At 43.6% G+C, this 14,359-nt stretch overlaps 1 protein-coding gene across 6 annotated transcripts in view; it reads right to left on the reverse strand.

Moving 5' to 3' along the window:
* NPRL3 (NPR3 like, GATOR1 complex subunit) overlaps nt 1-14,359 on the reverse strand; it is a 41,011-nt gene that overhangs the window by 15,674 nt on the left and 10,978 nt on the right. For all 6 annotated transcript variants that reach the window (XM_085074961.1, XM_085074962.1, XM_085074960.1 and 3 more), the window contains 6 exons: nt 12,820-12,894; nt 10,585-10,738; nt 9,678-9,759; nt 3,353-3,490; nt 2,481-2,637; nt 567-673 (listed from right to left, as the gene is read on the reverse strand). In XM_085074961.1, the coding sequence (XP_084931087.1) occupies nt 567-673; nt 2,481-2,637; nt 3,353-3,490; nt 9,678-9,759; nt 10,585-10,738; nt 12,820-12,894 (713 nt within the window). The remainder of the gene's footprint in view (nt 1-566; nt 674-2,480; nt 2,638-3,352; nt 3,491-9,677; nt 9,760-10,584; nt 10,739-12,819; nt 12,895-14,359) is intronic.

Raw genomic sequence — 14,359 nt, forward strand, 5'->3', positions numbered from 1 at the left:
TCTCAAAATCCAACAGAGGAAGGGCTGCCAATCTTCAGCAGAGCAAAAATACCCATCACTGCCTCCACATCCTCCTTGCAGTGGCTCTGCCTGCACTCCAAATGGCCACTTTGCCTTCTGTCTGTCACAAGACACACAGTGTGGAATGCCACCACATCAAACAACAACATCAACACAAGAGTGATGGCAACTTTTGATTCATATCAGGTGTGCCAGCTACACAGAGAGCCCTATAAACCACTCATTTAACTTAATCATAAATTATTTTGGTTTGTAAATGTTCCCACATTGGGCATTCTGTGAGCAAGAGTACTAAAAACACTGACAGCAGCTCCACAGGCTAAATATTGCTCCCAGGGCCCTCACCACCACAGAGGAATATTGATCTGCTCTGCTGCTCCTCCCTGCCCACACTGGCTGTGCAAGTCCAGGCTCATGTAATGGTTTGTGTTTTGCACAGTCTCAGCAAATTCATGAAGCTCCCACTCTGTATCCAGACAGGGAAGGAAAGTGCATCTGCACACCTCACAGTGTCTGCTGCTACAGATGCATTTCCTTCTACTTACAGGCAGACACTGGCGTTTGGAGAAAGCATGTAGACATTGTTTTCACAAAGAGGATAAATAATAATTGCTTTGCCCCAGTAAACAAGATGTGCAGCAAGCTGGAAAACCTGTATTGAGAAAACAGGGAAAAATTAGGGGAGCAAAAGCAATATTCAAATTCTCAGTAAGCGTGCCATACAACAACAAAAAAAGTCTTGTTTGAGCTGAAATGAAAGAAGAATGTTCCATCCTTTCACCCTGCCTTCAGAGTAAATTCATGGTTTAATATAACATGTGGCAGATCAAAAAGCACTTGACAAGGTTATGAATTTCCAGAGATTCATTTCACATTTCTAAGCAACTTAGTATTTCCTGCCTCAAAGGAATTTCTTCAAACTGTATCAATACAAGTTTAGCTTCTTTTCATGCCCCAAAAAAACGTTTCTATTTATGCACAAAATGCATTGTGTTATACATGAAAAATAAAATGAAAGAATCAACCTCTACCATGACACAAACATAAAGGAAACCAACTCTGCCTTTTTACTGCACTGAGGTATTTCAGTAATGAGCTACACAAGTATTTTAATGTGTTAAACAAGTCAGCGGTTGCTAATGGCTCTGGAAAAGCCACATAAATGGTGTCTATGAGACATAAAATCCAGCCTGTATCATTAGATGCATTTAACTGTGCTTTTTTGTGGAGAACAAAACTACAGAAGCAGTAGGGAATTTCCAGAGTTCATCCCATAGCCAAGTAATACCACAGACCACTGCAGGCAGACCTGGAATTTTATTACAAAGCAGGACCTTTCCCTTGGAATAAGAGAAGGCACAGACCTATGAACAGGAGAACATGTGATGATGAGCTGTGCTCCCCCATCACAGAGAGCACAGATTGTGTCCCTGGCTCTGGATTGACCCTTAGGAGCATGGAGTGGCTCTAACCTCTCTGAGATCATCCCATATAATCATCCTCAATGATCACAGACATCCACAGGGATCTCTCAGCGGCCTCACAACTCATGTGAGTGCCAGGGTCTTGTCCCTCCACTGGCACAAACTTCCCTTTCCAAGGGCTCCTCACGTCAGCTCCAGCAATTCAGATTTGAGAGCTGGCTGTCACTATTGGAAAGGCATTTGGAAAGAGCTTGGGGACACTAGCTCCAAATTTTTGCCCAAGCCTAAGCTAGATCTTCTTCCCAAGACTCTGCAAAGTCAGTGCACTAATGGACTAAGGGAAAGGGATGGGAAGGTTTGCACAGGCATTCACAAGTCTTTGGTAGAAAAGATCTTGGCAAGTCCAGAGGAAGCATGGCAGCTGTAAATATTCACTTGGGTTTTGGGTGCCTCATTTGCACGCAGACATCAGCCTGGCAGTACTGGGCCAGACCACTGTGGTGTCAGTCAAGAGTACAATTTGCTCTGGTTTTAACCACCAAACATGAAGGCACAGAGAAGACAGTCACTCTCCTCAGAGGGGCACAGGAACAGGTCCTGAGGCAACACACCCAAGGGGGACAATGGGAAATTCCCCTCAGATATGAGGAAAGGTTTAACTCTGATGCTGGTCAGGTGCTGGACCAGAGAGACTGTGGGAGGCAAGCCTGGAGGTGCTCATGATTTGAACAGAAGTTTCTCCCCAGCCGGTTTTAATGCACTTGCTCTGAGCAGTGCTGGGGACTAGAGACCCCCAGGATGGGGACTCCCACCCGAGATGGGCTGTGGCTGCAGGGCTGCCCAGCACTGTCCCTGCACCCCTGCCCTTTGTTTCTGCAGCCTTTCCCCAGGCTCCAGGGCTGGCACTTGCTCTCTGCTCACGCTGAGGGAGGAAGGGAGCTGCCATGCTCCTGCACCACAGAAGCCCAGGGGCACACAGGAGAAAACACCTCGTGATTTAAAAGGATCTCAGCAGCTGCTGACAGCTCCCCGTACCTGCAGCAATGCCAAGTCAGCATCTTGAGCCAGTTGCTGCAAATTCTTCACAGCAGAGGTAGTTTTAATTACTCTCACCAGGGCAGGAGAGCAGTCCAACGGGAGCTCATTAAGCAATGACTTCTCATCATTTAAAAGTAATAAGGCATGGTAAGGCCTGCAGAAAAATAGAATACATTTGCACAGTAAACTGCAGCTTGTCCTGAAGGCTTTGTTATTCCCACACCATGATATCTGGGGTCAATCTGATGGTAAAAAAGAATTTCTAATATCATCCTTTTGCTCTAACTGGGTTCAAAATAAGCTTGTTTTTATGTCACACCATAAGATGCTCCCTATGAAAAAGGGACAGAGGGTAACATGGTAACTAGATACTCCAATGACAAGGAAAAAAGACTGTACTGTACTGGCACACAATTGAGAATTAGTCTGAAAACTGCTCATCTGCATTACTGAAATACAGAATGGAGTAGAAGAAGGGAAGAAGGGGAGAGCTAGTTACTTTTGCATGTAGACAAACACAGGAAAAAAGGAATTTCAGGGTCTGGGTTCTCTTTCTTCCAGAAGCAGAATTACTTCTGATTAAAATGCACACACAATTCCTGACTGCAAACAGTGCAGGCCTCTTGCAGCATCCCCTCAGCACAACCATCTCGTGTTAACACCAAGGCTGTTGCTTCCCAGCACCACGAATCCAGCAGCACCACAGTGCCACAGCAGCAGCTCCAGGGAGTCCTGTCTCAGCCCAGGGCCTCAACTCTACAGCCCAGTCACATCATCCCCCTTCCTGTGCCAGCTCAGGTGTTTGCAGCACCACCCTTGGAACTGGAGCAACGACTGGCCACACTCTGAGGGGCAGAGCTGCCTCTTACCTGATAGATTTTAGACTCCTCTCGATTGCTTCTGGGGGTATGAAGTTGGTGGCAACATAGTGGATTTTGTGAGGCAGGCAGAAACTCACTTCCAGCCAGTTGTTGATGTGTAAACGAACCACCCCTGTCGTGCAGAGACTAAAACAGGAAGACAATAAATCCATGCACCATTTACCCTACATCACAAATTAAAGCAGTGGTCCAGTCACCCCTGCACAGGAATCAGATCAGGACAGGAAAAGACTGAATGAACTCTATCCCAGGCTGGCTGAGGACTGGCTGATTCCTAACTGCAAGGACCTCCTAAACTTGGCCTTACAGAGCATCATCCCCTATGGCATTTTGGGGGAGATCTCAAAAGACTTCACCACAGACCTTCTGCTCTCTCCATTCTTAAATCACAGCAGTGTCTCAAGTTAAAAAAGTTTCTTGAAGAATCTACTGCAAGGCAAAGGAAAATTCCCTAGGCCAAAGCTTCAAAGGGCAAAGATGAACTGGGCACATTGTTTTTACCTCCAGTTTCCATCCTCCTCTCCAAGGAAAAAAAAAAGAAGATGTCTGTACTGGGCAAGGGCTGTTCCAATCAGCACATTTCCACAATAACAGCCTCCTTCAGGTCTGCTTAGGTTGTTTGTTTCCTACTAACCTGTTCCTGCTTGTCACATGAAATCTCAAACATGCTTGTTAAATGGTTTCTTCGTTCTAGGAAACCACAGGGACTAAGCTAAGCCCTTAAGCTGACTCCAGACAACAGGACTGGAGTGGAAATGATGGATGTCTCAAGAATGACAATGAAGTCTGACCCTGGCATTCAGCCTGAAAGCAACGATAAGCCTCTTTTACTGAAAAAAAACAGGAAAGCTGGAGATCAGAGCCATGAACATCATTCAGGTGCTTTTACAGAAGTCTGCAAATCTAGCCAGGAGCTGGAATACACCTTGGGAGAGAACTCTATTTATTAAAAATAGGGAATGCACCATGAGGAGCTAAGCCAGCACCACCTTGCAAACTCTCACAATATTCCCATCTCATGGGCAGGGAATGCTGGCCTGGGAAATGCTGTGCTGGGAGGAAGCAACAAGGCCCACCACACCTTTTCATGAGTGAGGAACACATATTAACTTGTTGATCAATCTCAAGGAACAGCTAATCTTGTCTGCACCAGAGAACTGAATTTCTCAATGCCCTTTGGATTTTAAACTTTCTTCCCAAACAATGTTTTTTGGCTTAAAATCTAATTTCAAAGTTTGCACTCTCAATATTCCAGCCTGAATTTTAAATTCAAAGTGTGTTGAGACTCACAATATGACTTTTGTGTCAATAATTCCCATGAATTTTCCCCTCTACACAAAACAGATTAAAAACATGCCAGGAACAGGCCGGGAGCAAATACACGTCTTGGAAAAGTCTTCATGTGGTGATTTTACCATTTATAACCAGCATTCAATTGCAGGCCACAAACTAATATGCTCTTTTCCAAGCTCATCTGGCTGTGTACAGGGTTTGGAGAGACCTGAAATTTCAGCTTTAAACAAAAACATTGGGCAGTTTTGGCTGCTGGTGCAACTACTCACCAAACCACAACAGAGTGGTGAGGGAGACAACATCATCCCCTCCTGCCTCATACATGATCAGACTCATTAGGGAACACTTCACTGCAGACAATGCTTTTCAAAAGGTTTTGTTCTCAAATCTTGCACTGAACTCTGGAAAATACTGATTTTTCAAGCTGCAAGTGGAGCAGATACTGTGGGTGTTTTCCTCTTTTAAAAAAGGAACTGAGAGGATGAATCCAGTGTGTCTCCGGCCCCACCACCTCTTATCTGCTCAGAGGCTCCCAACCCTGAAGGAACATGCAAAGCACAAACACCTCCCTTTTTCTTCTTTAAATGCTGCAGCTCCAGTAACACTGCTTATCCCACCACACCAACTGACAGATAAAGCTGGATCCCCTCAAAATACCTCAGGGAGAAGGGCTGAAGCTGCGGTTATCCACACCATCTCCCAGGCCAAACCCTTACAAGGGAAGACATGACAATAAAGGAATGGGACAAGAAAGTTCAGAGACCACCTGAAAGCTTCTGGGGTTGTAAAAACAGGTTAGCCAGAAGCAGCAGTGATGTATGAAAGCATGAAACACTTACAAGGATATTTTCCCTGCAGAGCTTAACATTCAGAAAAAATTCTAGTTGGTTCCTTTCATTCTTTGGTCCAAGTGCACCAAGGCAAAAGCTTTAATTACATAATTACGCTCTCCACAGCATAATTTTGTCTATAGTGCACTATACAACAAAAGCCTAGAATTAAAGACAACAACAAAACCAGATTTTCAGTTCTGATCTGGATCTTAATTTCATTCTTCTGCATTTGCATCCAACTGTACAATTTCCAGCCTTCATTATAGCTTTACGCACGCAATTTCTCTTTCACCTGCCCCTCCTTGGATGGAAAATAATTTAAGTGTCTGTAATTTGACAAGGAACAAGCTACACCCTCCAGCACAGCAGCAACACATGCAACTGCCTTTAGCCAGACAGCAGAGTTATAATGCCCTCAGTACAGACACAAAGACTGAGGCAGTAGGATATTAAACCCTCAAAGACATTTTATTCCATTAAAGCTTTGTTTCAACACCTTTTTTTTTTTTTAATCTCTGGTTTGATAATACCTGATGAGCAAGCTAGGGATACATGGGGAAGGATTGGGATAATCAGATACCACTGTTTAAAATGGAGACAGGGGGAGGAAAATAGGAAAAAGTTCTTTATTGTCTGCATCATAAGGCCCATGAGACATCTCATGATACAAGAAGGAGCAAAGTTCAGAAGAAATAGAAAGAAACACAGAAAGTAGTTAAGCCATGGAGCTCCTTATCAGAGGATGCTGTGGTTTTCAAATATTTACTCTGGCTCCCAGGATTGAGGGCTAATTCCGGGAAGTGAGATCAGCCAAAAGCTGTTGAATGTACAGAAACTCCTCCAGAGCTGCAGGAAGCTGGGGAATATTTTGGGGAATATCACTGCTCTTTTGCTCTGTTCTGCTGTGTCCAGAACTGTGAGCTACTGCCCCAAAATCAGAATCTGAAAGTTTGCCAGTATCTCCCAGAACTGCAGCCTTTTTCATAACTATTGGCAAAACAAAGCAGTCCCACTTCACATTTATAAAACAGTTATGAAATTTTACATAAACATACCTCAGATTGTGTCTATCCTATTTATATCAGAAATTAGCATCACATTTTCTAGTTTGGTGGAGGTGAGCTTATAGCTTTGGAGTTTGTTTTTCCTAGAGGTTGTGACTACTCAGAGCTTTGAAAGGATTTCACATTTCCTTATAGAGGACACGTGGCCTGTCCTTTGATAAATAACTGTAGTTGGATTATATTCGACAGTACAGCCACAGAAATCACATCCAGTAATTCATTAAGTCTCATAATTATTCCCTGAGCTGCTGAGATGGGCTAGATCTACCACTCAGTACAACTCCCACTAGGCTAAAAATTTATAAAGGCTCTTTATGCATTAAAAAGAAGAAACAAACCATCCCAACCTCCCCAAAAACCTCTCCATATTTTCACTTTTATCTCAAAGCAAAGCTAAGAGAAGTTCACTAGAACCAGACAGAGCAGTTAGTAACAAGCTCTCATATTATCTGCAGTTGCAGATAAAACTTGGTGAAAGCTCTTTAAAAGAGACACATATTGTAACACCAGTAAGTTTTTCAGCACTGAAGGTCCTGAGAACTTCCTTGGGCCTAAAAGCCATTGCTTTCTGTTCTACACCAATGCTGCAGTTTGGAAACAAGATGAAGAAAAACTCTCAATTTTCTGAATTAATCAAAAAGAAGCATTCTAGTTTTCTCCATCAGAGACAAAAAGGTCCCAGGAAGTAGATGCTGAAAGCCTCTAAGCTGTCAGTTTAACAGCACTCCATTTCCATAGCAGCAATAGTGTTACACTCAAGATGTCCTGGGTACTGATCCTGCCTTATAAAACACAAGCACTTCATTCAAAACACAAGGAACACTTGAAATGATAGAAATATTCCTACATTTGTGATTTTGCACAAACCAACTTGCTCAGGGACATGTTGGGTCTTGCCTGAAATACCTCAGCACCATCTACAGGAAACCAAGGGCTCCACAGCACCTCTGGAGCAACCCTGGAAATTGGGCTGGAATTGCAGAAATCAGCACACACTTGGAAATGCTGGTTGGAGCAAATCTCAAATGGAGAGCTGGGCTCCATCTGCAATTCAAAGTGCTCTCTCCACTCCACTGGCTGTTCTCCTACAGCCAAGGGCTATGCCAGAAGTCTCTGTAAATTTAAAACAGCACATTGTCACTGCATGCATTTGAAGGTTTACCCTTCCCAGCAGTCCCTTCTCCTTGAAAAGCAACAGACCGAATCTTTCCATCTTCCCTCTGAGGTCATTTGCACTCCTCCACACTCTCTAGGTGGCCCAAATCCCTCTTGAAATGTGGTATCCAAAACTGGATAAAATATTTATTACAGCAGGGGTTTTACAACTGTGAGCAGGATTGGTTCCCATCTTACAGACAAGACTTTTATTTTATGCATTCTCGTCTATCTGTTTTTTCTGTAATCCCATGTCACTTATGACTAACCCTCACTTCACAGAAGACCACACAGACTTCAATCCAGAGCTGCTGCCACACAGGAATAATTAATTCACCTTGCACATGCAGAAAAAAATTGTATTTCTGGACCCCTTCTTCTGCCTTGCTAAAAAATAATTTTAAATCTATGCCTGCCTGGTAAGGTGCTGCAGCTCCTCTCAGCTGCTCTGACTGCAGGTATAACAAGCAAATTTTCTATGCTGTCATATAAAGTATTAATGGAAAAACCCTGTAGAACACCTCCTTATCACCCATCCAGCCAATGACACTGTCAGCTCCTCTTCAAGCACAACTTTCCAATCAGGCACACAGGCACTTCAGATTTTTACCAACACCTTATTTCTTACATTTGCTTTTGACAGTGTCACACAAAAGTGTCAAAACCTAACTTGCAACACTTCTTCCCCACTCACAATGCCTAAACGAGGGAGAAACTGCCTTGTTTTACATCTGGTGGCAACACCCAAGTGTGTTTCTCCATGGTCTGTCTATTCCTCCTTATCTCTGGGAAGGGTCACGTCAGCACAGCCCACAAGCTCGGGCTCTGTGTCGCTTCAGTCACAGCTAAATGCCACAAGATGTCACTGTGTCCCTAAAATATTTGGAAACACAGTCGGGGTTTGCCCAGTCATAAATACATAGCCCCAGAGGAACAGAAAAAAATACAACTTTAATATTAGAATTACAGGCTGCATTAAAAGTGCCTTATTTAAAAGTTTAGTATAGGTTTTGTGCAAGGTGTGTGGAACAATGCACCACATTCCTTCAAACCAGATGAAATTCACAGCTCTTGAACACAAAAAGCAGCTTGGCAGAAGTTTTCTGATGCTCCTTGCAACCATTAAATGGTTCAGGGTCCCAGTGCCTCACCTGAGAGGGCTCTGATCCCCTTTGCACAAGAGGATAAAGGGAGCCCAGGGAGGATAAAGGGTTTGTCTGACATCACACAACATGCCCTGAGGAGCTCCAGCCTGATTTCTGAATCCCTGACAAACACCCCAACAAAGGAGCACAGCATCTTCCCCTCCACCCACAGGTTCTGTGCCCCTCTGTCCAGGCCTTTCCCCAAGCCCACTTCCCAGCTGGAGGAGCCTCTGGGCTCGAGGAGGCAGCACTGACAGGCACAGGCTGCTGCTCAAGTTCAACACCAACCCCACACTGCTTTGAAACCTTTGCCAGAACTTCTAATCCAGTCAAGAAACAGCATGTTACACTTTCCATTCTGCTGGAAATCTCAGCATCTCATCCAAATTTGCTGTCCAGACATGTACAAATGGAGCCAGGGCAGCACCTGACTTGCCATCAGTGCTAATGCAGCTCTTTGCTCTTAGCTGCATCTTAGAGCACTTTCTCCAGAGCTGATACCCATGTTGTGACACTCGTCAGTTCTACAGTTCATTTGCCATTATGTGCCTCTGTGCTAAGAAAACAATAATTCCTAAAGCTGTGACAGACATCACCAACTTTTTAGAACCACAAGATATCAAAGACAGACGAAGGTAGTGATTAGGATAGCAGTTCTGCAAACATATCACCTGACTGCCACGCTTCACATCTCTCTGCCTGGTTTAAAACCCAAATCCCAATGATTAACAGCATAAGGAGGTGGATAATATCCTAAGGAACAGAGCCAAGAGGTTTCAGTGAGAAACAGCACACTGTGAGCTAGGACTAAAATCCAACTCACCTGTCATATGTCTCTTTGAGATCTCTGGCCAGTTTGCACTTGGGTAGGATGTGATGAAAAGGTGACTGGGGTCCTTCTGTGGCTGTGGAAAGTTTCAAAACAAGAAAGCAAATAACTGATTTCAAATCAAAGAGTTTCCTCTTCCCCCCACTGGGTATCAACCTGTATCTTAGGGGCAGAATTTGTATCTTTTGAATCTACAATTATCTTTCAAAGCTTTTACAATAAACTCAAGTTGCATGTCAAAATAATAACAGTAAATTATTGCCAACTTCTGTTAAACCTCAACTCAGTTAAGCACATGTAACCGAATTTGACAAATGATGATTTTAAATGCTTTGTTTTTCCAGAAGTTAGCTTTAATTTTTAATGCTTGCAGCAAGATGATGCATCATTGTCAGAGAGAGCTCACCTTAAATAGTACATATTATTATAGTACATTTTCCAAGTACAGACTGTAAAAATGCTCTGTAACTATTTGCAAGCCACAGCAACAGCATGGAAAAGTAAAGCTCCCACATAGGAAGTCTGGTGACTCAGCAGACAGCATTAAAGCATGGAAAACTTGCTCTAGGTTGGGTGAAGCAGGCCATGTATGAGCTCTTCCATGTCAGTCTGACAGGAAGAGGCAAACATGATGGCTCAGTGCACAGTCTCCAGGGATTGTGCTGAACTTAACTAGCAAGGCAAGCAAAGAAAGTGCTTTCCTTGTTACTTCACCTCCAAGGCTTACATCTCTGCATAGGGATAGTGAAGTTGGGTGAGGCAAAATGCTGCCAAAAGGTGTCAGAATGCTAAAGAGCACCAAAACTTGTTCACACTACAAAAGAAGCAATAAGGCACAACCAGCACCTCTGTGAAAAAGTGCTCTGGGGCAGAGCCATTGCTGCTCAAAGCACTCACTCACTCTCTGACATGGCAGACACCTCGTCCTGGATGGCCAGGATGAGCTTGGCCTCCCTGGTGAGGTACTGGCAGCGGCGCTCCTCGTGCTGCAGGACGATGGCGATCCGCCGGGACAGGTTGTGCAGGCAGTTGATCACCGACGGATCCGCGTTGGCCTGTGGGGAACAAACAGCCACTGAGCCACAGGCACCATGGAACTGCACTGAGGATGGGGAAGTAGGCGAATGATTTTCCACTGAGACCAAAAATCAGCCTCAACTGGCAAAAAACTGGAATTTCTCTAGCAGCAACCAAGCAGAAGCTCAGCAATGTCAAAATGTAAAGGGAAACTCATGGATTTCTCAGCTTGTCTGTGTGCATCAAAGGAACAGCCCACACTTGGAGTGTGATACTCCTACCTGGTTTATTTTTTCAGTTGTTAATGGACCTTCTACTAGCAGAGAGCAAAGAACTCAGCTTCACACAATGAGACAAAGTGTCAAGCTATTTGAAAAGGCTGAATATCCCAATGTTCAGGTTAAACTCCCTGGGAGCACAAGGGCTGCAGTGCCTCTAACATGTCCCACTCACTCTGTGCTGCCACACTGGTGTTTCTCCTATATACTGACAAGGCAGCAATTAGGTAACAATTACCATCACATGACCAAAAATTTCATCCCAAATCTGAATTAATTTGGATTTACACTCCCAAAAAATTCACAAATATGGCTTATTACTAACACTGCATTTATGAAAGTCCCAGAAAGAAAGTGCTGGAAAAATCTATCATGTCAGTACAGCTGCCAAGGGGGGTGAGGGGGGACTTGGTGGCTCCAGCATGAGTCAGCAGCTGCTTCGTGTTTGTTAAGACATTTAAAGGAATTTAAAGTTGTGGCAAGTGACCACTTGGCATAGAAACCAGTAAACCGTGACTCATCAGTTTTTTGACTCCACTGTTCCTGCTGAGTCATGCCATGTTGGTCACCCTGAAGCTCAAACACAGCAGGATCAGTGCTGATTATAACACTTGGGCCTTTGCCTGCTCTGTCTGCCCACTGCAGATGGACACTCATCTTTATCTCTGAGGGCCTCCACCCACCCCCTGCACTGCACTACTCCAACCTAGGAAAAAAATTTCCACTTGCTTTTTGCCCAGCACTTTCCAGAAGCCTGACTACTCTCTGAATTCCAAGTGTCTCATTTGGCAAATGGATTTAGTGCTGCATCACACACACAATTACATCAGTATCATCACATGGCTCAAGGGCAAAAAAAGCAAGTTTTCCTAGAAGCACTGGAAATTAGATTCCAGAAAAAATGTGGGCTAGTCTTCACTGCACTTCAGCAAGCTCTTGTGAATGAAAGAGCATTGGTTTCAACACTTCTGCTGCCACATGACTCAGTGTACATCAGTGTGTGTGTCTGCAGGTGCATCTACACACACTTCCCTACAAAGAAAGCACAAGGCTTTAACTTCACCAAAACAACATCTCTTAATGTGTGAAATCTAAAATCAACTCCTCTATTGCAAATTCAGCACTTCCTGACCCAGGAGTGTCCCCAAGCACAGGAACACTGGATTTTCAGCAGAGCTCAGTGAACGATTTCTTGCTTGATTCAGACTGGGATAATTGCCTTGTGTGAAAACTTGCTCCTCAGCTGAGGGCAAAGCATCCAGAGTGGGGCCATGGCCATGAAAGTAAGAAAGGTACTAGTGGTGAAAGGAAAGAAAACCAGGTCTTTTCACAGACAGGGAGCTGGAAGTTTTTAAACCATGACATCCAGTTGAGCAAAAATCAACCACTTGCATAAAGACGACTATTCCAGCTCCTCTTTTATTTTTAAACAACCCGTGGACTGGGAAAAGAAAGCCAGAGCTCAGAAATCAAATAATGCTTGAACATAATGAAATTTCTCAGGCTTTATACCACCTAATTAGCCAAGCCAGGATCCCTTAACACCAGCATCTAGTCATTAGAGGAAGCCTGAAAAAAATTCCAAGCAGAAACTATGTATTTGTTCCAGGTTTTTGCTGAGCATTGAAACCTCTTTATTCTTCACTTGTAGCTTCTTCTCATTTAGCTGCTCAGCTGCTGCTCCCTGGCACTCTCCCTCTACAATGACCTCACTGCTGAGAGGAGGCAGCTTTCAAACACTGACCATTAATCATAAAACAAGCCTGGAGTGTGAGCCTGCTGCATTCCCTCATGCATCCAAAGCACATCCCACTGTCAGATGGAATGGAGACAGTCCTTACCCTTAGTGCAAACACCACATTGAACAGAATCATGGTGGGCATCTCTCTCTTTGGTGAGGGGTCGGTTTTGGATACCTGAAAAATATATTTAAAAAAATGCCACAGGCTAGTGTCAGTTGGAGCCAGTAACAAAGGGAAAGTGATAATAATAAAAAAAAAATTAAGGGAAAGTGATAATAATAAAAAAAAAATTAAGGGAAAGCTTTAGTGAAATAACAAGCTGAGAAAAGAGAGCACACAAATCAAATTATATTGTCAAATATTACTTGCAAAAAATAAAACTAAGGTTTTTTTTTATTTAAGTGTCACAGTTACTCTACAACACTGCCTTTGCTGAGCAGCAGTGAAGACTTAAACCAAAGCCTTTTAGTCATGAGCATGGAAATGAGTGTCAGTTAAGACAGGACTCTTACTTTGTGTCTTTGTTATTACACTTAGCATCATTAGGGACCTTAGGTTTAAATTCTTTAGCACAATTGTCAGATATAGTCAACTAAGCAGAATTCCAGAGATTTCTCATCTCAGGCCACACCTATTCCTTCCTTCCCTAAAATCCCCATTCAAATTGCATCCTGTTACAAGCCGCTGCTTTTATCAGAAAAAATATGCTCCAGAATAGCAGTACTAAAATAAAAAGTTTGATTTTTCTCTTCCTGCAGGATTTCAAACACATTCTCCAGCCCTGCTATTCTCTCTCCATCAAAGAGTTCCACCCCAAGGCAGATTCAGACTTTCCAGTGAGGAGAAACAGCTGGAGCTGAGACAAGCGAGTGGAATTTGCACAGCCAGACCAACAACTCCAAAGGGAGCACATGTCACCACAAGATGGAGCACAAAATGCAGAGGACATTCCCACCTCCCCTGCAGCTCCCTGCTCAACACCCACAAAATCCCAAGTCCAAACAGCTGGATCCTGCCAGGCCAAACAATACTTGGTCTCTACCCAAAGTATGTGCAGCACCTGAGCCAGGGCAAACACAGAGCACCATCTGCCCTTCCCGACAGGTTCCAAACACCAGCAATGAACTGCTTGGTACTGAACTCCAAAATCTCACTGCTTTCACTCTGGAGTGTCAAAACTTAGAAAAACTAAGATGTGATAAAACTAAGAGGTGATACATATTTTTAGGTTTGGTTTTTTGGTTTTTTTTTCCCTAAAGTGAAAATTACATTCTGACAAAAAGGAAGAGACAGGAGGGTGGTAAAGGCAGTTTACTGTGTTTATCTATTCTGGAGTTACAGGTTCCAAAACGTCTTGTGAATTTCCAAGTGTAAAGAGTGATCCTGTTCCTTCTTTAAAATCAAAGAAACTACCACCACTAACATCAATTGGGATGCAGGCTAGACTTCATAAGACCTCCTGCCCAGAAAAAAAGATTAAGCCGGGAAAGAAGATGCTGAAGGAATTTGAAGAATTCAGCACATTGCTACATAAAAGGCAATCTGGCACACAGGATTAAATATTTGTGCTCTTGTAACTCCTGAATCTCATCTGAGTAAGAATTTGCTGAGCTGTCCAGTGGAATAAATTTATTGCAGT

Source organism: Lichenostomus cassidix, chromosome 14 (assembly GCF_008360975.1).
Source record: "Lichenostomus cassidix isolate B80296 chromosome 14, HeHo_3.0, whole genome shotgun sequence".
Classification (NCBI taxonomy): Eukaryota; Metazoa; Chordata; class Aves; order Passeriformes; family Meliphagidae; genus Lichenostomus; species Lichenostomus cassidix.